This window comes from Sander vitreus, chromosome 3, assembly GCF_031162955.1.
Source record: "Sander vitreus isolate 19-12246 chromosome 3, sanVit1, whole genome shotgun sequence".
In the NCBI taxonomy this organism is placed as follows: domain Eukaryota; kingdom Metazoa; phylum Chordata; class Actinopteri; order Perciformes; family Percidae; genus Sander; species Sander vitreus.
In genome coordinates this window covers 18,967,966-18,993,099 of record NC_135857.1, presented here as the reverse complement: position 1 = coordinate 18,993,099, position 25,134 = coordinate 18,967,966, and the positions used below count along the sequence as shown (strand labels likewise).

Here is a 25,134-nt window from a genome sequence, read left to right as displayed (position 1 = left end):
ATTTTTTTACAACCTCAAAAACCCAAAGGTTGTTCTTAATAATGCCTTTTAACAAATATATAAAGCATTATTAATGTTAATTAATCAGTGATAATGCAGTTAGTAACAACAACCCCTTTTTAACGGGTGCACGTGCCACTTGAACTTTTTTATGGAGGTCATAACTCATAGGTGAGGGTTATAATTGCACTTCATTGTTAGACTGTGGCGCCCTCTAGTGACGAAGAGGAGCAGATGAGGAACGAGGTTTATTGTTCTCCTGTCTGTTTGTCGGTTAACTTTATTCGCCCCAAAGTCATTTTTATTCAAGATGTTTTAACGACGCTGCCAACTTAACGTTCAGGTCTACCGTAAAACAAACTGAAGCGAGCTATGAGGAGATAGTTTCAGACGGCCGCTCTTCAACGCTGAGACTTGTGGGGGATGAAAAGTCAAACTGCGCTCTGAGCAGACAGCAGCGGCGTCACGGAGGAGTGCCGGGGGGACGGAGCAGACTCCGGCCGGTCTGTGGACGCTGCACACAGGCAGACAGACAGTGCCCGGTACAGAGCTGCAGTGAGAACGATACTTTACCTCTCAGCCACACCGAGGCTTTGGTGAAAAAGGTTTAGGCAGCTTCAGAATCAGTGAAGGCATCATGGTTGTGTCGGTGCGGAGCTGGGTCGCCAACGAGGGAGGAAAGCACTTGGTCCTGGTAGGGAAACTTTTGTCAGAGATTTAGCATCTTATCTTTACATTCATCTGTTCGACTCCACTCATATCGTAGGCTGTTCATGGACATGTTTGTTTTGCCTGCTCGTGAGCTGTTGCAACACCTTTCTTTTCTCAAGACAAGCAAGTTATGCTCACGAAGTTCTGTACCAACTTCCATCCTGAAGAGGCACACACTGTTAGTCAGGTTGTCAGTGCTCTATTGTGAGGTTATTGTACTTTATGTGCTGTATCCACACAGCCTACTACAACCTTTATATGCCATGTGTTTATATTGTGTTATAAGATAAAATGTAAATCCTGAATGTTTCAAGCCCAGCAGAAAACATTAGAGATGTTATTCTATGTGTTGACAATGTCCTGATAATGAATATCCTGTAGCTAAGACTACACTGTACATCCATGTGCTGTGTGTGTGTGTGTGTGTGTGTGTGTGTGTGTGTGTGTATAGATGCTGTGGCTGGGAGTGAACACTTGGCTCTTCTTAAAGACATTCCTTCTGTACTACACTGGACAGCAGTATCACTACCTCTACAAGATGCTCGGGGTAAGCCCTGACACATTCACATCTGCACAATGCATTTATTAATTTCCTTGTGTGTCTTAATACTTAATACTCAATGTTTTTAAAGGTTATAGTCTGTAATTCAAATTGCTACCTGCAATCCCACACACGGTGTTAGTAAAACGTAATAACTGCCACTACCACCAAAACCCTTATTATATGTACTAGATTATGCTGATGTAGTTTTTATGGTAGAATTTCTTTTACATGTCACAGTCGGAAAAGCACATGTGTAAACAATAAAATAAACAATGGCTGAATTTGGGGTCCTGGTATTGTGCATGCTGGCTCAATGTCACACTGTCAAGCCTCATTAATACCAAGCAGAGTGAAAAATGTGAATTTCTTCTTCTTTTTTTCTTCTTTTTCTTCTTCTTCTTCTTCTTCTTCTTCTTCTTCTTCTTCTTCTTCTTATTATTATTAATGTAACACCTGTGCATTTCTTACTAATCACAATTCAAAATGTTTGCTGTGAAAAAGACCTACTCTGTCTAAAATGACTCCCTTTTTTCTATATAGTTACTATATTTAACCTCAGCCATTTCATTTGAGTATCTGCATGTAGACTACTTTCGGCAAACAATCCCACAATGCAACATTCCACAATTTATAGATGCAAAGTTGTGTGAAACTACACCAATTAGTGCGGACACAAAATTAAGATGATTCGGTGTAAGTGTAAGAAATCTGACTTGAATTGGATTCGAGCCACCACTGGTAGCCAGTGCAGGGTGCACAGATTGAGGGAAATCAATGAAGAGCTTCTGTAAAAGCTACATTTAAGGAGAAAAATCTGACACTCATGGAGAATAAATAGTCACTAAATTGGCCCCAAAATTGGTCATGTTACACTTCTAAGTGACTTCCCAGATGACAACCATCAGACTCTCTGTTCATGAATCTCTGTTTTTGAAGAAACAAGCTGCTCCTGGCTTCTTCTGTTTATATCACAGTAGCTGGTATTGTGATAGATGGTAGACTGTCACATGCAGGTCTAATGAGTATGAGTTTTGACTTTGAACTCTATGATAGCAATTAGCCAGCTCTGTGTGTGTGTGTGTGTGTGTGTGTGTGTGTGTGTGTGTGTGTGTGTGCGTGCGTGCGTGCGTGTGTGCATGCTCACAGGTTGGCTGACTCTACGGGCCAGTCCAATAGTGACATGAGCCTAGGCACACAGAATCAGGAGTTTTGATGCTTGTTGACTCATGTGAGCATCAGTGTAATTGTTGTCACAAGTTCATGTTGGTATCTCTGTCTGTGTGTGTGTGTGTTTGTTTGTGTGTGTGTGTGTGTGTGTGTGTGTGTGTGTGTGTGTGTGTGTGTGTGTGTGTGTGTGTGTGTGTGTGTGTGTGTGTGTGTATGTGTGTGTGAGAGAATCCTTGTCTTCGGTGAAAATCTCAAAATACAAATGCCACTGACATTCCTCTCCAATCACCTGAGACTTTCTAAGCTCGCACACTGCCTGTTGCTCTTCACCAGCTATTTGCTCCCCAATGTTCAAGACCTGTGTTTGTATTATGTCAGTGAAGAAAATATAATATGTAAATCAATTGAAAGAAAGGTGTGTGTCATATTAAATAAAAGGAAAAATAAGCAGCATGTGTGAGCTATTCATGTACAGTGGGAGGCACAGGGAGAGAGGGGCAAGTGTGGGCATGCCGCTGGCTCTGACTGAATGCCTTGCCAGAGGGCTTAAGTTTATGTGTGTACGCATGTGCATCTGCATGTGTGTGCACATGCAAAATAGGGATGCATTTTAAAGCTTTAATGCTGTTGAAGGGAATTCAGATTTAACTTAAAAAAAGCTACTTATCTCATTCACCTGTATGGTTCAATGTGTGTGTGTGAGTGTATTTGTGCGCATGTGCTTTGGTTTATCGGGCTGTTGGGGGTGTATTGAATGCAGGATATCAGATCTCCTGCTTGTGGTTTTGCCATCAGCTGCTTTTCTTTGGGAAGCTGTGTTGAGTGAATATGCGTGGGAAGTTTTAAAGGGTAAAGGTATCAGACTTTAAAGTACGCTGGTGTTAACCTTGACCTGCTATATGTAGATTCTCATTTTGACCTGTTTGTGTGCTCCATTCTTGTATTTCAGAAGCCGTGTTGTGTTCACAATGTTATCAATGTTACATTCAATGTTATGTTCACAACTGGTTTCCACTTCCTGGCCAAAATACCTAATACTGCAGGTTCAAGCAATTAAGTTCACATAAAACACAACACAACCACTGAATTAAGGAGGACACATATTTGTTGTCCACATTCAGCTTTGATGACGATGATCCTGTACTCACTGTGGGTTGCAGTAATAGTATGGAAAGCGTCAGGGTCATTCATAATATAAAACAAGTCTGCACACCAATAAACATTGAAGACAACAAATTGGACATTAGTTGTTTAATCACTGTGTTGTAGTGTCGGTAGCCAAATGTCAAACAGCCCACATCCACTGTTCTTTGTAAAGCAACAAACTACAATGTAACAACCAACACATTTAAAAGCTAGGCTAGGCCCGCAGTGTCAGACTTTAAAAAACCCTGGTTTATTGGAGTAGGAAAACACAGAATTATTCAGACATTCATATATTTGTCAGACAGTTTCATTGAATTCAATAGTGCAACTAGAGAGTTACTTGTGTAGGAAGCAGTAGTAATAATAAACTATTTTTTTAAAATATAAAACTATTTTGGTTTTTTGATTTTTTTTAAGGATATTCAAAATTTTCTTTTAAACAATTACTAAAGCAGTCCTTTATGTTTCATCATCCTAAAAAAACTAAATTAGTGTTCTATTTAAAAGCAAAGCCTCAGCAGAGAGAAACCTAAAGGAGAATGATTACAAGCGCCATACTGAGAAGGACAAAGATGTTGTGTAGCAGGGTAGTCATGCCTCAAGCCCTCTGTGCGCACATTAAATAGTCCAGATCTGAATAGAAACGGCTCAAAAGTGTGTATCTTAATCCGGCAGACCCTTATTACTTCACATCTGCTGCATCAGGGCTCATTTCAGAAACCTGCCTAACGTGTGTGTGTGTGTGTGTGTGTGTGTGTGTGTGTGTCTGTCTTTCCCAGCTAGGGCTGTGCATCAGCAGGGCTTCTGCGTCTGTGCTGAACCTGAACTGCAGCTTGGTGCTGTTGCCCATGTGTCGCTCCCTGCTCACCTTTGTCCGAGGAACACACACGGTAAGAAAGAGACTGAGGAGTGTGGAGTGAGGAAAGAGGGAGGTAGGAAAGGTAGAGGGATGGGAAGAAAAGGTTTATTGAGTTGAGGGAAATGCCATGAGTATTTGTTTATGCCACTTTGAAAGATGCAAAGTTGTAGGATTTCTATGTAAAAATGCATAAAAACTGTTATCATTTTAGTGCATTATTGGTAAAGATCCATTCTAAATGTAGGAAGGGTAAGAGGATAAGTTGAAATGAGTTAGGTGTGTTAAAGGTGTATATATATATATAAATATTTTAAGATAATACTATTGTCTGTGTTACAATACACATACTCATGCAGGTATCGAGCCGAGAGACTCGCAGACTGCTGGATAAGAGCAAGACCTTTCATGTGGCATGTGGAGTAGCCATCTGCATCTTCTCTGGTAAAAACTGTCACTTACCACCACAGCTCATATTTCTTCATGTATCACTGTGTGTGTGTGTGTGTGTGTGTGTGTGTGTGTGTGTGTGTGTGTGTGTGTGTGTGTGTGTGTGTGTGAAGTGTGTGAAGTGTGGATAAATGGACCCAGGCCAGCTCAGCATTCCTGGTGTACCAGCTGGGATGTCCCTCCAGCTAGTCATGTGTGGTTTTGCTGTCTAGTTGTGTGTGTGTTTGTGCGTGTGTGTTGTTGCTCTTGTGAGTCTCCTCTCATGACATCATGGGAGTTTTAAGCAGATGTGGGTCCGCTGGGTCTCTGCTTTACAGGCTTCTTCCTCTTATTCATTCATGTTTTTTATTCTAAGAAGCCTGGATTTGTATCTGTACAGTAACACCTGACTCTCTTTTCCTCAGGAAAAAGACAACCTAATTCAGCACTCACCACCCGCCACCTACGTACATATAACCATATCCTGTGTGATTTTCCTCGCAGTGATCCACTCATTGTACATAGGTCCTGTTCATTCAGTAGTTACATCTTGACAGTGGCTGATGAGTGTTGGGATGTAACACTCACTGTGTTCTGTAGAGACAAAACATTTTGTCTACAAATACCAAGCAGGTTTTTACAGTTTCTAAGAACTTTACATTTGAGCAGGGACCTCTGAATAAAAATGTTTAACAACTTGCATTTCTGCTCCACCAGATAGCATTCTTAAGGGATTCAGTATTTATTTCCATAAAATTGGAATCAAAAGGTACGCCTTAAAAAGGCATGGTCAAAATTGAAGCAGCAGAGGCCAAGATTTCTTCCCTTTAGGCAAAGTTCTCATGTTCTAATAGCGGAGTTCCACAGTTCTGAGACAACAAATGACAAATAATACAGAGAGACAGCAGGGATGGGAGAGAGACATAGAGAAGACAAAGAGAGAGGGGGGTGGAGAAAGACGGGTGGGAAGCAGTGGGAGTGAGAAAGGATGTGAGTGAGAAAAAAGGACCCTTGTGTCTCATGATTACACCCTCTAATTCCATCAGCTGTTGAACGGCTGCATGGTTAGCCTATGATGTCAGGGAGGTGTGTGTGTGTGTGTGTGTGTGTGTGTGTGTGTGTGTGTGTGTGTGTGTGTGTGTATGTATGTGTGCCAGTGAATCAGGAGAATGTTTTGCTGACTTTTTGCTGAACAGACAAAGAGATGTTTGTTTGAGTATCCGCTAGCAGTTCATTTTGACCTCTATAATTGTGTGTATGTGTGTTTAAGGCAAAGGAGCTGTTCTGTATGTCTGCTGGTATCTATGCACACAAAATATGTGTTTTAAATCAGCATTGTGCCAAACTTTCTCTTCTTCTGTAGTTGTACACGTGTCTGCACACCTGGTTAATGTCGTCAACTTTAGTGTGAGCTACTCAGATGACTTTCCTGCTCTCAATTTGGCTCGCTTCAGAGGAGAGGTGAGACACAAATGCTTGAACATTCATACTTTATACTTGTGAGGACGCTCTAATCTTGATGCATTTCATAGACCCTAACCATAACCATCACAACGACATGTCTAACCCCAAATCTTACCTTGACCGTAAGGTCAAAACATGTCGTCCAAACACTGTGGACAATCTCCTCAAAGGCATTCATTCATGGTGTTTAGTGCACACACGAAAAGTGACGGAAGTAGTTGGAAAAAGAGAGCAGGAGAAGTATTAATCCTGCACCTCACCTCTACGCTGCATAAATTGGGAAATTATGTATTTTTTGTGTTGTCTTTACAGGACCCCAAACTGATCATTTTGACCACAAGTAAGAACTATTCTTTCTTATACAGTATATAGACCAGAGGTGTGTGTATGCATGTGAATGCTGGAATGTCTTTACTTGTGTAGCAATGAACGTGGTAAATGTGTAGCTGATTAGAGTGGCTTTATGCCAAGAAGAGAGGAGGACGTCATGCTGTGTTTCGTCCTCTCTTTCTCTTCCCTGTGTTTGCTGTTTTAATGGGGAAATACGGCTTTGTAGAAAACAAATTGGTTCCTTGCTTATTAGTAAATTGTTTACTTTTTAAAATTGTGGGAATATCATAGTGAGCAGGCATCTCCCCTTACATGTGTCTCCCGTGTATGTGTCCTGGGATGTTAACTTAACTTTGCCTTTGCTCTCTAATTGGCTGATTGTCTTCAGTCCCAGGAGTCACAGGCGTCCTGTTGGTTCTCATCCTCTTCCTGATGTTCACATCCTCCTCCTACTGCGTACGGTAGGTCTGCCAAACCACCATTTGTAAAAGTTTCCCAAAGCCTAGAAAATCACTTTGTATATGTGTAAGAGAAAACCTTTTTGGTTTGTTTGACATGTGAGCAACTGTACATGGGAGCCACATTGGAGCCTTGCATCCAGTTCTCTTACTGTAATACAACCACGGTGTTGGTGCTTATGTATATGTGTCTCTGCCTCTATGTGTATCCTTTGTGTCATGTTTGTTTGCCTTTGTCTTTCTTACTGAGTTCATCTTGTGTGTGAGAGAGAAATGCAAGATGGAAACCATAAGGAGACATGCTAACAGAGGTCTGTTCAGAGCAAATCTTCACTAAGTGTTCCACTCACCGCTCTGTCATTACTCAGGTCATAGTGGGTCACCCACTCTGCATGTGCGCATGTACGTATGTGTGTGTATTTGTGTGTAACCCATGCAGGTGTGTGAGACTTGAAGTGTGTGTGCTCATGCACTGCCCTTGCTTTCTTCAGTAATTGTACTATAAGAGGCTTTTCCAGACCACCAGAGTTAGGGTAAGTGGCTGGAGCGGTGAGATGGAGGCTTAAGAGTACCTACATAATGAGTCACAATGATCCAGTGAGATAATGAGAAAAGAAAAAATGCTTCTCAAGTTGTTTTTTGCTGCTTTTATCTAGTTTTTCTAATGCAATACATATACTATATGAATATATTAGTCTCTTGTATGGCCAAAAACTAAAAAAGATTGTTGTAGCACACTACTGAGAACAGAGGCAGTTTAATTGCAAATGTAGTTGTACAGGTTACAAGTCATAACATTTTCTATATTTGGTATTGAACTTTGGGTTCTGGAAAATGATTTTCAGCTAAATCTATTGGTTTGTTTATTTGAGCACCAGTCTTTAAAAATTTGTCAGTTTCAATTAAGTTCTGCACAACCCTATCAGTTTTCTGAGGTTGACGTCTGGATTATGAGGCAATGACCACCTAACAGGGGCGAACACATATATTGTGATTTAAAATGAACCATGCTGCTCAGTTCTTGTGGTATCCCTGTACAGAAACAGGGTATGCTTCAAGAAAACAAGCATGAAAGAAGTTGCAGTAAAAGAGGATGAATACAGGGTTTGATGATGTTCATTGCTTGCAGTGTTTATGGGGGGATCGTTGTGTGTAATGACCCCTTTAATATTGACCTCTGATGTCCTGCTTACTCAGGCTCTGAGCTAGGAGTCTGTACGTCTGGTCCTGAACAAACGGACCTCGCTTTCTTCTTTTGTTGTCCCTGCTCGTTTTCTTGTTTCCTAATATGTTACAATGTAATTATTCCTCATTTACATCTATTTTGGCTTTTAAAACATCCTTGGTAGGACTTAGAAGTAAGAGTTTCTTTGAAAATAATCCTATATGTTGTTCTTTTTGCTTTTTTTCAGGTTGTCCAACTATGAGATCTTCTGGTACACACACAACCTCTTCATTGTCTTCTACATCATCCTCATGGTGCACATGGTCGGGTAGGTCTCAGCGCTTAACACTAAATCTGTGTGCATGTATGTGGGTTTATCTCTGCATGAGTCAGGGAGTTGTTCTGCACTGTTAGTACAGTTTGTCTCCATCCCAACCACTGAGTCCAAAAGACAAGATAAGAGTTTGCTTCACATGCGAATGTCGGCAAATATTGGAGACTCACGCTGACAGCTGGAGACAGCTCTAAATTTCCATCAGCTACTTTGGACTCACTGACAAAATGACTGCTTTTCAAGAAACCATGCAATACTGACTTTCTTCATTCAAATAATTTCATGTTATTGACATATTCAACATGAAATTACATTTCAATTCTTGTTCTGACAAAATATAGGTGAAGTTTTTCATGGGAAATCAGGGTGCAGGAATGCCTCCACTGACAGCTGTTTAACTGTAGAACCAGGGTTTGTTTGTACATGCCTGTTCTCTTTTTGCAGTTTGTTGTGTTGTTGTATTTAGTGTGGTTGAGTTGTATTAACTAACAGCCTGTATCTATACTTCTATGCCTATGTCAAATGGCAATATTTGTTTTAAATATTTTCTTGATGGCAATTTCTTGTTAGGTCACATTTGTGGTCACAGGCTGAACACACAAAACACAAACACAATCACACTAACTTTACCGGCAAGTTTCCAGTACACCTGCCCTCCATGCCTTTGTACATTTTGAATGACTAAATGCGCAGTGTCATTAAAATCACTATATTATTACTATATCAGGATATTGACTTGTTAGGCAGATAATACAAGAAAAATGCATGGGTTTTATTATATGATGTGGTCCGAATATGGCAGTAAAGAGGAGATCAAAATGTTCCTATTGCACTACCAATAACCACACCTCAGAAATCCTAAATGCTACTCTAAAATAACCAAACTAACATCACCTTGATTCTTGTCCTTTCCATTAGAGGAGCTCTGAAGTATCAGACCAACTTAGAGGCCCACCCTCCTGGCTGCCTCAGAGCCAATCAGAGCAGCATAGAGCAGCAGGGCGAGGAGCTGGAGCAGGGTGAGGATGAAGAGAGGAGATGCGGAGAGGAGGCTCATTTCCAGCCCCACTACCCCCAGGTCTGTCTGTGTGTGTGTGTGTGTGTGTGTGTGTGTGTGTGTGTGTGTGTGTGTGTGTGAGTGTGTCTATTACGTGTATCCTTGCATTCATATTTATTTGTGTGCATGTTGAAGGAAGTGTTCGTACCTGTAAGTGTGTGTCTGTCTTGCAGAGGGTGTGTAAGTGTTGTACATGTGTGTTACAAGTATTTGGGAGGTGTTAGAGGGAGTTGGTCCCGTTTATTAGAGGTGTAGTGCTGTAAGGGAGGGGCAGGTATCCTCTTTCTACATCAAGGCCTGCGTTTGTGTGTTTCTTCCTGCGTGTGTGATTATGTGTTTGCACATGGTCGTTAAGCAACGGGCTGGTTTCATAAAATCCCCCTTAAACCTCATTGTGCTCTGCAGGGTTTACAGGAGTTGTGAGCAATTAGTCTGCCACAGGTAACTGCCAATAGAATGAAACAGAAACACCACACACTGTGTTAGAAAGTGGAGAGAGTTCTCATTTGTTCTCACGAATATATTCTCTTTGCTGAGTTTGATTCAGACGGAGGGACAGGAGAATGAGAAAGCCTTGAATGACAGCAATTGATACAACATAAGATTCCCAACACTTCCTGTACGCTGCACTCTTTTAATATCACACAGATCGTAATAATGAGCAGCCTAGTGGGAAAAAATGTTTAAGTCAGCCTCCTGTTGTAATTTCAAGTAGGAATTTCTGACAATTAGATGTGTTCAATTGGTAAAAAGAACTACAGAAGTAGGCATAAATTGGTGGCAAAATAGCTGCAAAGTTACATTGCAGTTACATCTATTTAAAATCCAAATTTAACACTAAGGTAATTGATTTAGCTAATTAAAGTAGACTACTAATGCATTGTCTATTTGTATCTGTTTTCAAATATGTATAAACATTCGCACACATAGAAAATAGCTAATATACGCTTAGTTTTAGTTTATCTGGTGTGATTATAAGGCAAGCAACAGGGGTAACTATCTTGCATGTGCTAGCTGAAGCATGTCGACAGAAGCTGATGTACTGAAATATTTAGGTAACATGACTCCATCATATTCAACTTTCAGCTGCTCAGTACAAGAACAGCAAGAATCCATCTTCACTTCAGAGGAGATGATCCATGTGAATGGAAATTTACACTTATTATATATATATACGTATATGCGAACCTTACTGCAGGTCTGTGCAGAGAAAGGTGTTATGGGTAACCAATTCTCAACACGTTGTGCGGCCCTGCGTGTCAAACAAAGTGGGTGGTTGGTCCAACTTTCTAAAAAGACTTTATAACATTAATGTTAAGTCTAAAATCTGTAGAAGTATGGAAGAATAATGCCAGATAAACGTTCCCATATGTGTAGACAGAGAAGCACGTTCCAGCCTTAAAGGAAAACTACAGTTTGCTACAACTTATGGTTTATTTTTGTAGCTATGATCAACAGTTTTATTGCTACTGTAACAATGTACTCACCAAAGAAATTGTGGAAACAAGGCAACAAACATCACATCAAACTGTTCTTGTTCTTTTGTACTTTTAACAACTGTTCCCATTACCTTTTTGGGTAATTAAGTGTTCACATGATGTAGAAAGTCTGTGTTTCTCTTTGTCTATTTGTAGACATGGCTTTGGGTGTCCGGTCCTCTTTGTCTTTACTGTGCCGAGCGTTTCTACCGCTACATCCGGAGCTGCGACCCTGTCACCATAGTGACAGTCATCAGGCACCCATGTGATGTCATTGAGTTGCGCATGTTGAAGAAGAACTTCAAAGCTCGTCCTGGACAGGTGAGAACACATGACATGTCTAGTTTTTTGTTGCATCTCAGTTGAATTTTATCACTTTACTATTTGATAAATCATATAATGTTTTTGAGGAGAATATAAATTCCTCTGCTATAACTTTATTTCTTTCTTCTGTGCTTCCACCTTTGTTCCTCTCACTTTTTTGTCTCCACATGCTCCCTCTCTAATTCTCCCCCCCCCTCTCTCTCTCTCTCTCTCTCTCTCTCTCTCTCTGTCTCTCTGTTGTCCTGCTGTCTCTCCATCTCTTCCCTCTCTTTCTCAGTATATTGTTCTTAACTGTCCAGGTGTCTCTTCCTTTGAGAACCATCCGTTCACGCTCACAACGGTATGACTTCGTGCAACACATTCCTCACTCATGACACAATGCACACACACACACACACACACACACACACACACACACACACACACACAGTCATATACAAACACACACACACACACACACACACACACACACACACACACACACACACACACACACACACACACACACACACACACACACACACACACACACAGGTTTTTACAGTTTCTTAAACTTTCTTCCACCTGGCAAAGAACATGCAGTTCTTTGTCTATCTCAACATCCCGCCCTCCTCTGCTGCTGGCTGGCACTTGAATGACAGCTGGGCCGTCCGTTAGTATTCTGTTTCACATTGTTGATGTTTTCAGATTTAGTCCAGATTGTATGAGACAAAAGCAGAAGACAAACAGACAACTTTCTGTTCAGTCAGCATACAGGAATAGGCTCATCTCATCTCACACACACACACACACACACACACACACACACACACACACACACACACACACACACACACACACACACACACACACACACACACAGATTGTGCATGTCTATGCCTGGTGTTTAATGGAGCTTTGAGGAGGAGGACAGGGAATCACTCTGACAGAGAGCAGACAGACCCCTGAGGCTAGTAATGCCGTCTGCCAACAGGAAGGCTGTGTGCGTGCGTGTGTGTGTGTGTGTGTGTGTCCATGCACATGACTTTTTAATGAAAAGAGTTGTAGCTATGTACTGTGGACATTCATTGGGTTGTGTGTGTGTGTGTGTGTGTGTGTGTGTGTGTGTGTGTGTGTGTGTGTCTTTGTAACTCACTGTCTGCTCTCTAACTCCCTGCAGTGTCCTACAGAGAACAAAAAAACTTTTGGCATCCATCTCCGAGTCGTGGGAGACTGGACTGGTAAGTGCGCATTCACGGTTACATGTGCAGAAACACACAGATAAAAGGACAGACAAATAGACACATGCACACATTTTCTGTTCCCTATCGGAGTTGACAGGATGCAAGTCATTTTGTCTTTTCTCTCTGGGGAGGATGCGTATCGGGAAAACTACATGCCAAATGCTGCACTGTTTATGTACTGTATGCATGGTTCCCACAGTTTTATTGTCTTTTTGGAAAACTGCATTTTCCATGAGTGCACACGCACACACACACACACACACACACACACACACACACACAGTCAGAGGTGTCAAGTAACGAAGTTCAAATACTTTGTTACCTTACTTAAGTAGAAATGTTGGGTATCTACAGTCAGGTCCATAAATATTGGGACATCGACACAATTCTAATCTTTTTGGCTCTATACACCACCACAATGGAGTTGAAATGAAACGAACAAGATGTGCTTTAACTGCAGACTTTCAGCTTTAATTTGAGGGTATTTACATCCAAATCAGGTGAACGGTGTAGGAATTACAACAGTTTGTATATGTGCCTCCCACTTTTTAAGGGACCAAAAGTAATGGGACAGATCAAACTTTCACTTTTTAATACTTGGTTGCAAATCCTTTGCATTCAATTCCAGCCTGAAGTCTGGAATGCATAGACATCACCAGACGCTGGGTTTCATCCCTGGTGATGCTCTGCCAGGCCTCTAATGCAACTGTCTTCAGTTCCTGCTTGTTCTTGGGGCATTTTCCCTTCAGTTTTGTCTTCAGCAAGTGAAATGCATGCTCAATCGGATTCAGGTCAGGTGATTGACTTGGTCATTGCATAACATTCCACTTCTTTCCCTTAAAAAACTCTTTGGTTGCTTTCGCAGTATGCTTCGGGTCATTGTCCATCTGCACTGTGAAGCGCCGTCCAATGAGTTCTGAAGCATTTGGCTGAATATGAGCAGATAATATTGCCCGAAACACTTCAGAATTCATCCTGCTGCTTTTGTCAGCAGTCACATCATCAATAAATACAAGAGAACCAGTTCCATTGGCAGCCATACATGCCCACGCCATGACACTACCACCACCATACTTCACTGATGAGGTGGTATGCTTTGGATCATGAGCAGTTCCTTTCCTTCTCCATACTCTTCTCTTCCCATCACTCTGGTACAAGTTGATCTTTGTCTCATCTGTCCATAGGATGTTGTTTCAGAAATGTGAAGGCTTTTTTAGATGTTGTTTAGCAAACTCTTATCTGGCCTTCCTGTTTTTGAGGCTCACCAATGGTTTACATCTTGTAGTGAACCCGCCTGTATTCACTCTGGTGAAGTCTTCTCTTGATTGTTGACTTTGACACACATACACCTACCTCCTGGAGAGTGTTCTTGTTCCAACTGTTGTGAAGGGTGTTTTCTTCACCAGGGAAAGTATTCTTCGGTCATCCACCACAGTTGTTTTCCGTGGTCTTCCGGGTCTTTTGGTGTTGCTGAGCTCACCGGTGCGTTCTTTCTTTTTAAGAATGTTCCAAACAGTTGATTTGGCCACACCTAATGTTTTTGCTATCTCTCTGATGGGTTTGTTTAGATTTTTCAGCCTAATGATGGCTTGCTTCACTGATAGTGACAGCTCTTTGGATCTCATATTGAGAGTTGACAGCAACAGATTCCAAATGCAAATAGCACACTTGAAATGAACTCTGGACCTTTTATCTGCTCCTTGTAAATGGGATAATGAGGGAATAACACACACCTGGCCATGGAACAGCTGAGCAGCCAATTGTCCCATTACTTTTGGTCCCTTAAAAAGTGGGAGGCACATATACAAACTGTTGTAATTCCTACACCGTTCACCTGATTTGGATGTAAATACCCTCAAATTAAAGCTGAAAGTCTGCAGTTAAAGCACATCTTGTTCGTTTCATTTCAACTCCATTGTGGTGGTGTATAGAGCCAAAAAGATTAGAATTGTGTTGATGTCCCAATATTTATGGACCTGACTGTATACTTTACTGGAGTAATTGTTTTACAGCAGACTTTTTACTTCTACTCCTTACATTTTCACGCAATTATCTGTACTTTCTACTCCTTACATTTTAAAAATAGCCTCGTCACTCCTATTTCAGTTCGGCTTGTTTTCATTCCGGCTTGTCATCGTTCAAAAAAACACACGAAAAAAACCCTATCCAGATAAATCGCGCCATCCGGATAGAGTGAATTTGATTGTGGTTGGATGACAAGTATAAACATATACCATTCCGACACCCTATTGGTTTGTACGCGATCCATCGCACCTGCACAGACCTGGTGCTAATACGGTACCAGTGCCAACGACCGTTATCTACCGGACCGAATAGCAACGCGGATTTCGGTGCCTTATTAGGTGCCACTTACATAAGGGGAGAGGTTAACCTGTCAGCTGTGTTGTCGATGCCTCGAGAGAAAAAAGAGCTTGCCGTAAAGCAGTATCTCTGGCCGTATATGTGTATGACGTCATTGACATTTTAAAAGGCTTTTTAGAACAAAAAAGCGACTTTAAAAAAAATCTAACACCCAGCAGTGTGTATTTTCTTAGCCTCCCCTTTCGAATGCAACATTCAAATTACTAGACAAAAAAATGATATCCTGAGAAAAGTGGATTTTGAGGGGTATAGCTCCATAGACCGCCATTCATTCTGCACTGGCCTGTGAGCGCCTCCTATATGGAACTCTGGTGGAACTGCAACCAGTTCAGAAGCCGGAAGTAACAAGAGAGTGGAACTTCTTCCCTTATTAGAAATTCTTTGCTAACACTACAGTTGGCAGCAGGTAACGTTAGCCTACCGCTAGCTAGTAGCTGGATTAAACATGGTTAAAATGCTGACACCTAAACAGTGTAAACGTGTCTGTATTTCACTGTAGAGGATTGTAACACCAGACTGTAGCTTCCGTTGTCTGAAAAACACAGACTCAGCCTGAAATAAGTTATTGTTATAAGTTATTGTTATTACATTTTTAATAAATCATTTAATTTTGACCCTGTGGCCTTAGCAAAACACAAGCCGTTCTTTAATGTCGCCTTGTGCTCCTTTTTTTTTTTTTTAAGATCAACTTTTTATTGTTTTATATTTTTGAACAGACAAATACAATTGAACAAGGTGCTTCCTTTTTTTTTGTGGAGGTGGGGTAGTGCACTAGCTATAGGCCTCTGTGGGGGCTAAGCTTTTGTCCTTAATGGCATTTTTTCCCCCTTACATTACTTTTACTTTTATACTTCAAGTAGTTTTGAAACCAGTACTTTTACACTTTTACTTGAGTAAAAAGCTTGAGTTGATACTGAACTTCTACAGAAGTCTTTTCAAACCCTAGTATCTATTCTTCTACTTGAGTAATGAATGTGAATACTTTTGACACCTCTGCACACAGTCAACAGACTTTGACCCTCCCAACTTGCTGTGTTTAAGTCACACACACTTTACATGTATATACAGTATGTCAGAAACGGAAATGACAAAAACTATTATTTTTTTGCACGTCTTTGACTGTAAGTTGCATTGTTATGCAGCAGACTCAAAAAGGACTTACTTCTAAAGAAAGTCGTAGCCTTTGAGAGACTGCGACATATGCAAGAGCATGTACACTCATTTCCACTTGCTACCGTACTTATCCACACACACCTTAATCTGTCATGACGACATGTTTTAGTGGACCTTGGAAAGCATTGATTTGGAATGTGTAGACATATCCACATATGGAAATACAGTACTGTTTGCATTAAAATCTTTATTACACTGTCCATTCTTAGAGAGTTAGATCAGTGGATGAAATAATGTGAAATGCAAAACCTCTCCTCTTCTCCTCTCAGAGCGGTTCACACAGCTGTTAGTTCCTGAACCAAGGATAGACTTGGAGATCCTTCCTATGGTGCAACAGAGGAGATACCCCAAGTACGTTTTTGTGTGTGTGTGTGTGTGTGTGTGTGTGTGTGTGTGTGTGTGTGTGTGTGAGTGATGTGGCTGACATAATTTCTCATGAAGGTTTAGAATGACAGAGGGGTCAGTGGTTCCGACCTCCTGACCTCTGACCCTGTGCTCTTCCTGCTTTGTGTTTGAGAGAGAGAGAGGCAGAGATAGAGAGTTTGTTTTGTGACAGTAAACCAGAGCTAAACAAACCATCAAAACCACCAACCCCCCTCCCTCTGTTAAGTTGACCGAGGTGTACAACAATGCCCACTTACGGTCAGAAGGGTTAGGGTTCATTTCCATATACTGATATACTGCAACTAGTGGATACTAAATTCATTTTAATTTCTTTCAAAATTAGTGTTTTTTATAACAGGGTAATCAATAAGTAAATATAACTCTAATCCTATTTTTTTCTATTTCTTATACTTTTTGTATATTTTTTCCTGTCTATTTAATGTGTATTTGTGTTATTCTGATGTGTGTGAATTTTTCTTTTGAGCTGCTGTAACAAGGGAATTTCCCCAGTGTGGGATTAATAAAGTCTGTCTTATCTTATCTTTTATAAAATCGGCACTTTAAGATCATTTGAATTGATGACGATGGGTTTGTTTTTACAGATGTCACCAATAAAGTGGTGGGTAAAATGAGTGCAGGTGATATTACTCAACACGCAAGAAGAACAGTCAGAAATTTTGGAAAATATGCAATATCTGCAAAATTGATACAAGCTTCATCTCTGTTAGGAATTAGGTCCACAAATTGTTTAGCCTAGCTTAGCACAAAGGCTGTAAACAGGGGGAAACTGCTAGCCAAGCTACATCACAATTGAAAAAATTGGCTTTCAGATAACTTCAAAGCTGTCAAACCGATATTTTTACTGACCACAGTGCTTGTCATTACGTGTCAGTAAAGCCTAACTTGGCCCTGTGGTGGGTGTTGGGGTGTGTAAAGGCTGCTGTAGCATTACTAACCATGTTCTGGGCTCAGTTTCATGGGTATTATTGTCTGATCATATTTGTGTGTACTTTCTCAATGCAGAGAAATGCTCTGGTGTGACTATGCTTGGTGATTTGTGTGTGGGTGCATGTGTGCGTGTGTGTGTGTGTGTGTGTGTGTGTTATCGGTGACACAAGTGTTTGAGCAGCTGTTGTAGAGATGACGGGTTTGTTTGTGTGTGTGTGTGTGTTTGGGGGATCAGACAAGCTGCACCCAGTCTGTGGGAATTCAAATGCAGGATGTTTATCTGCTTATGTGTGTTTGACCCTGAGGGGAAAGTATAAATATATTTGTGTATATTTGTCCAGTTTCTTGGCTAATTGTCTTTTGTGTTTTTGTCCATACTGTACGGTATGTTCAGGCTTTACGTGGATGGTCCCTTTGGAAGTCCATCAGAGGAAGTGTTTAACTACAGCGTCAGTGTTTGTGTCGCGGGTGGAATAGGAGTCACACCGTTCGCCTGCGTGCTGCATGCTCTGCTGTGAGTTATGAAAAGAAAAAACATACAAACATCGCATCCGGAACAAATGAACAATTTGTACAAGTATTCATATGTTTCTTTCTATCTTTCCTCCTCCCTGCTGTACACCCAGTGATGGCTGGACGGGTTTCAGGTTGCAGAGGTTGTACTTTGTGTGGGTCTGCAGGGAGGTCCAGTCCTTCTACTGGTTTGCTGAGCTGCTGTGTGCTGTTCATCACAAGGTCAGGACAAATTTTGCATGCTATAGCCTACATGTTATACTAATTAAACATGTCTGACTTATGAACTTGAACTTTGGTTCATAATCAGCGTGGTAATTGTTTGACCAACATCCAGTGTTTTTTGATTGCTTGAATGTTAGGATTGGGTCAGAAGATTCACTTTCTGAAATAACTTAAGTAGTTATTTTGCATTTTTGAACTGAGCCACTGCCCCTCAAAATGTCTGTGCATGCACCTCCTTCTACACTAAGTTAAGCAAGTTTACCAGCAAAGATAATCAACTTGCCACAGGCTATTATACCTATTAGGGGGCTAGCTTTCCATCTCTGTGTGTGTTTGCTCTCAGTCGGGTCAAAGAAAGCTTTTCGAGTTTGTTTTTGTGTGTTTTTTTTGCAAGGAACATCTTTACAGGCATACTGAAACACTCAGCAGTGCACAGTCTTAACAATGTGTTCAACCTAAATGTAAGGAATGCCCGATGACTGCACTGGTGGTGCTGCCTATGTGTCTGTCCTTGTGTGTATTTTGTTATTTTATATGAGTTGTGTCATGAAATGATAGCGTATGTTTAGTTTTTGTCTTATAATTTTAATTTTTTTATTGTTTATGATGTAGGGGTGGTACGGTTCACAAAATCCACGGTTCGGTTCGTATCACGGTTTTAGGGTCACGGTTTTCAGTTCTGTACGGTTCTTGTTATTTTTCTTTTAATCTTTAACACTCCAGAAATATACTTCAGCATATGATATATAGCTAAAATTAGCATATTGAATGCATGTTGCACAATACATGCATACAGTGGCAGTTCTAGTTATTGTTTTATTCCCGCTGTCATCATAGGTAACATGAAATCCAAAATGTTCCCACACACCAGACTATATACGACGCTGGTGCATCCTCCAACTCCGGGCAGCCTTCCTCATCTCTCCCACTTGACATTTCTGCATGTGACGTGACCTGCAGCACTCCACACTCCACCTGAGGAGCGGTCGGCTCGGCGCCTCTCAAAATCTGACGAAAATCTTTTAAACTGACCTTTGTCGATCAAAAAAACGGACAGATTCAGCAACTGTAGGGCCTATTTCTCGCTTAAAATGTTTTCAGAAACACTTTTCGGTGAACTATTTTCGTAAAATACGAGATCGTATTCAGAACGAGACGCCATTAGAGTCTGTTTTGAAATTCGGGAGCAGCAAGAACCACGTGACGCGTTCGTCCAATCAGCTGCCATGTGTTGCGTTCATGTTGCTCATCCCCCTCGTCGTTTCCAGTAAGTGTTTTAACATAGGTGTCGAAAGTGGGAACTACGGCAGTAAGTGGTTAGTGCATATTAACAGTGTGCCGACGAACATACGCTCCGAACCGAGACATGCGAACCGAGCGGTTCGGATGTTTTTTCATGAACCGTACCACCCCTATTATGATGTTGTCATGTGTATTTTTTATTGCATTGCCACATTTTCAAGTGAGTTGTAAGGACCTCAGGAAGAATAGAACTTGCAATGCAGGAACTAATGAGGATCCTAAATAAACAAACAAACAAACAGAATACATGCCCTAGGGAGAATTAAGGCAATTCTTTTTTTCTTACAATATATATTAATAATGAAATGTCAGGGACCTGAATAAACACTAGTCATCAGTTTCAGGTTTATTGTATTCTATGCCCTCTGTTGAAATTTTACCTCTCCTGTTTCAAGGAATAAATGTTGCATTTTATCCTAAATATCACTTTGATGAATTAGACCAAAGGCATCACAGCATCACTAAAACACATTTCCATGTATGTGTTTGTCATTTAGCTTTGGCAGGAAAACAGACCGGACTACTTTAATCTGAAACTGTATGTCAGTCAGGCAGACAACCTGCAGGTAAGTGTGACACACGCATGCACGCGCGCACACACATACTGTCTAGCTTTTTATGTTCATCTTTCACTCATTCATCTCTTCATTGATCCATTATTTGTCAGTCGTAAAAACCTAAGCCACTAGAAGGCAGTATGTGACAGAAAGAGAAGCTACAGCACATTAAAGTCCAAAGTCTTCTTTTGAGTTTACTGTCTTTCGATTGTTGGCTGTCTGTTCTCTCTCTGAACTACACAGTATTTATTGTCTCAAATTGTTTCTGCGTGAGCACTTTTATAGTAATCCACTTGTTTTAAACCCAAACTCTTTTCATCTGTTCTTGCTGTAAACAGCCATTAGAGACCATGAATTAGAGACATCATGTTGATAGAAATGCTTACTTGTCTCAGTTTCTGTAAAAAGAAATACAAGGCCACAGAGATATAATTTAGAAACAGTTTGGACATATTTTGATCATACTGTAAATAGCTACTAATATTTCCTCCAGTGTAGGCCTGTGTTGCTTCCTATTTGTTTGGTCATGTGACTGCCTCACAGCAGCTCCTCGTTAGTATAGTGGTGAGTATCCCCGCCTGTCACGCGGGAGACCGGGGTTCAATTCCCCGACGGGGAGAGTTACACTTTTCCAGAGTCCGTTGCACACTGACCAAGTTTACCAGGAGCCGTAAAACTAGTCTGTCATGAATCAGAGGCCTGTCAAAGGAAGCACAACTACTACTGACTGTGAAACACTCAGTGTAGTTTATGTTTCATGTTCCTGATTTGGGATGGCTCCAGCTCTTCCTCTGCACAGACATTTAGCTTTAATAATCTTAGTTTGTAAGCGAGTCCAGTAAAGGCAGGAAATCTATAATCGATAATGTTCCTCCATTACTGATTTACATATTCAACTTGCTAAAAAACTTTATCAACTTAAAAAGTGATAGTATGTCAGTGTTGTGTTGACAGCTTGTTTCCACTGCCCTGAAATGACAAAAGATGTTTTTGTTATCTACCTTATTTTCCAGGGCATATCTGAGGACAAGTACCGCCCACTCACCTCGAGGGTGCTGGTTGGTCGACCCAAGTGGAAGTTACTGTTCGATGAGATTGGGAAGACCAATAAGCAGTGAGTAGAGTGGGAAGGTCCAGGGGTGGAGTATGAACCCAGTGTTATAACATCTATTATCTCTCTCTCTCTCTCTCTCTCTCTCTCTCTCTCTCTCTCTGTCTGTGGTTTCAGTAAGAGAGTTGGGGTTTTCTGCTGTGGACCAAAGGGCATCTCCAGGACCCTCCATAGACTGTGTAACTCAGCCCGATCCTCTGGAACAACCTTTGAATTCAACAAGGAGTCCTTCAGCTGATCAAACATCCGAGCTGGTTCTTCACTTCAACCTCACTAAAAATAAACTTTGCCATTTGCCATTTGAAACTGGCTAAAAGAACTTGAATATTCACAGACTATATTATTGTTTCATATGCATCCCTGCCCATGGTCATAAAAGGCCCAGGAGGACAAGACCTCAACATGCAGCATGAGGCCTGTTCCTCTCTACAGACCAGCCCTACCCCCAACTGATTGAAGCAACTGAAGCTTGATCCAATCAACCTCTGAGAAAAACTTAAACTAACTAACTCTGACAACACTTATAGTATGGGCATTCATGCCCTGCATGACCTACCTGAAGACACCTCTCTTCACGCCTTTAAAGGCAGATGGCGTGTGGTGATGAATGTGAGGCCCCGCCTGCACATATATACACATCCATCAGCATGGTCATCCTTCAGTTCTTACACTCTTCACCTCGCGAAGAACACCGCTGCCGAGATAGGCTTGTTGGCTGCAGCCAGTTAGCTCTGTTTCGCCAGCTAACAGTTAGTTTAATGGTCCCTGTTTGCCTATGGAGCGCTGATTTTGATTTCGCTTTGACATGCGGTGTGTCTCGGGATGAGCACCAGGCATAAACAGGTGAAAAATAAGTTGTCTGCGGCTTCTCTTTGCATGACAAGGCCAAGGGCCTTATTAGATAGACCTCTGGCTTACAGCAGCAGAGGTCCTCTGTTTCCTCACAGTGTGAGGGCACATTTGACCAGGTGCATGGCAACATCATGGGCTTTGTTTACAGTTTCTCAGTCGCTTTGGTGCATTTTTCACATCATCCCTAACGTGCAAAATAATAAGTGCATTTCTCAGAACAATTTGTACAAACTGCAATATACAATAGATATGTTTCTAAAGCTAGTCAGTCACTAAAAATCCTCAGTACTTCTCTCAAAAGTAAATATTCATGCCAATGATCATGTCAGTGTCATCAGAATGATAAGTCATTGAGTCATTGTTCACGAACAAGGTCGTCAAAATGTTTAGGCATGTTGTCAATGTAACTGTGTACTTTGACAGTATTACCTGATGTAAACTTAGGCTACAGTTTGGATGACAGTTACTGTATTGAAAATGCTGCACTTCTATGGCATGTTTCAATTTCAACAGTACTATTTACGTATTACTGTATGTGGGTTATTGATTGAAAGATTTAGTTTTTCACAGCTTTTACTAGTGCTACTTTATGAAAAAAACAAAATAATTTACAGTAAGAAAAAGACAAGGGGCACAAAGGAAAAAAAAAAGTCTAGTGCTGTCTCTACACATCCAGACGTTCCTGTCTGTCGGCCCACATATTCTCACCTACATCATACCGGATATTTTCCCTTGCAATGCAACGTGGAAAGAATCTTTTGGAATGCCTTATCCATCCTCTGCAGGCGTCTACTGTGATGTCCTCACATGCTGCATCCATTGCAGCCAACAGGGTCATCGGTGTATGTGGCTGACGATCGTACACCTTCCACCTCCATGCTGAAAATAACTCCTCAATTGGGTTAAGGAATGGTGACTAAGGTGGGAGGAATTCTATGAGCATCCTCGGGTGGGTCACAAACCATTGCCTTATGATGTTTGATCGATGGAAACTCACATTATCACAAATGACCACATATTTAGCAAATCCTCTCTACACAGACCCCTTTCATCATCAGGGATGAGAGCCCTGTAGAGAGTCTCTAAAAAGTTGAGTAGATGCTGGGTGTTGCATGGCCCTATAAGGGGGATATGGGTTAGGACGCCATGCTCCGAAATAGCAGCACACATGGTGATATTTCCTCCCCGTTGGCCTGGCAAATCCACAGTAGCTCTGTGACCGATGATATTCCGACCCCGCCTTCTGCATTTGGTCAGGTTGAAGCCAGCCTCATCCACGTATACAAAAAGTTGTGAGAGGGTTCACTTGATTCCAACTCCATTATATGCTATATCCCAGAACACACAGTTGAATTTGTTTTGGTAAGGAATAGTGACATAAAATGTACATATATTCCATGTTCCTTCCACAGCAATGGAAATGTGTGCAGTTTATGCTTACTGTACTATGTATCACTATAAAATGTTGCTGTAAAGTAGTTGCATAGATATATGTTTTACCTGTACATACTGGTACCGTAGCTCCTTAACTCTGTCCTCATTCCTTTGGAATGGTACACGGTACAGCTGTTTCATACTCATCTGGTTTCTATGCAGCACCCTGTCGATGGTTGAGATGCTAACCGTTCAAAGACATCGTTGTCGTCTATAATGGTCCTTTGTATTTCCCTGAGTCTTTTGCTCGAACCATGGTGCAAATAGCCTCCTCCTGTCGAGGTGTGAAAAGGCGTCCTCTGCCACCGGTTTGAGGTAATCTTGCAGTCCTATGTGGGGGAAAAATGCAGTGATGCATCGCACAATTTCACATAGACAAAAACTATGCGAACACACATTTTACTGTAAAACATACAGGTGGGTGCATGTAAGGTGCAGTATGTATCTGTATAGAGTATATTTCTGTATGCTGTGAAATACAAGTGGACTACTGTAATATGAAGCATTGTAGGAAGTATACAGTATACTGCTTCTATACAGTAACAGTGCACTGTACATTGGTGGACATACCTGTTCTCTCTTCGAAACGTTTGAACTATTGAGGACACAGTTGATCTCCCAATATTCGGCTGCACCCTAAGACCCGCCTCAGCCATTGTAAGGCCATGATTGACAACATGGTCTACAATAGTGGCCCTTATGTCATCAGATATGCGCCTATGTCCTCTTCCTCTATTTTGGCTTCCACCACGCGTCCTTGCTCCTCTTCTTCCTCCTCTTGGCTGTTGACCCTGTTCGTTTCCTGGTCCATCCATTATTGGAAAATTGCAACTCTGTGTTGTGGTCTGTCTATATATGCTTGCCAATTGATTGTTCATGAGATGCACCTTTGAGCAATTTAGACAACTGGTTGATTATTGGTTGAACTAACACTATACTATACTATACTATTCATGAGTGAGGGTCAATTTCACCTGCACGATTCATCAATTCATGTTTTGTACAAAAGGTCTAATAGAAATGTGTAAAACTATGCTTGACAGTTTATGACAAATAGTTCAACAATTTTGCATGTAATGGCTTATGCAAGGAACTAATGCCTAGATGTTTTGAGGGGTAAGACTATTCAACAGAGAACCATCTACTATATTTTGATCAACATGACATGAGCAATTGAAAATGTGGAAAAAAGCTGACACTTGTACATTATCAATTGCAATATGTACAAAAGCAATTGCAATTTGTTCAAAGGAATAAGAAATTGCTTTAATGATGTGCACAAGTGACTAGATGATTTGGAATTTGTGGTAGTATCAAGAATTGCACTTTTGATCTAAGAAATGCACCAAAGTGACTGAGAAAAACTGTAAAGGGGTATCTGTGAGTGATATCTGTGCTGCAGCCAGTTGGTCATCACTGAACACTTGTTTGGTTTTACAGTTAGGATGTGACAGCCCCTTTGGTGGCTCATTCTGTCCTTTCTGCTGGGTCTTTTATGCACAGAACTGCTGAAGGTTTTACTCTGGTTCGAAGGCTGCACTGTGGGGCCTTGAATATATGTCCCATA

The 25,134-nt window shown here is 41.1% G+C and overlaps 1 protein-coding gene and 1 non-coding gene across 2 annotated transcripts; both read left to right on the top strand.

Annotated features, from left to right (window-relative positions):
• Positions 1-235: 235 nt before the first annotated feature.
• On the top strand, positions 236-24,499 carry nox4 (NADPH oxidase 4). The gene is made up of 18 exons (XM_078246357.1): positions 236-694; positions 1,163-1,258; positions 4,348-4,458; positions 4,784-4,868; positions 6,217-6,314; positions 6,630-6,657; positions 7,036-7,108; positions 8,518-8,598; positions 9,523-9,682; positions 11,296-11,460; positions 11,741-11,803; positions 12,623-12,683; positions 16,511-16,592; positions 17,968-18,087; positions 18,200-18,308; positions 20,111-20,179; positions 21,184-21,284; positions 21,399-24,499. The coding sequence occupies exons 1-18, from the start codon at positions 638-640 to the stop codon at positions 21,517-21,519; spliced, it is 1,680 nt and encodes a 559-aa protein (XP_078102483.1). The 5' UTR covers positions 236-637; the 3' UTR covers positions 21,520-24,499.
• trnad-guc (transfer RNA aspartic acid (anticodon GUC)) lies at positions 20,718-20,789 on the top strand. Its single transcript has one exon. It is a non-coding gene; the product is annotated as a tRNA-Asp (tRNA).
• Positions 24,500-25,134: the final 635 nt, after the last annotated feature.

Bases quoted from the DNA above. Each gene is read 5' to 3' on its own strand.
- nox4 (XM_078246357.1), top strand. From the start codon at position 638: ATGGTTGTGTCGGTGCGGAGCTGGGTCGCCAACGAGGGAGGAAAGCAC. The intron at 4,869-6,216 runs GTAAAAACTGTC...CTTCTTCTGTAG, and splicing joins AGCCATCTGCATCTTCTCTG to TTGTACACGTGTCTGCACAC. The intron at 6,658-7,035 runs GTAAGAACTATT...GATTGTCTTCAG, and splicing joins ACTGATCATTTTGACCACAA to TCCCAGGAGTCACAGGCGTC.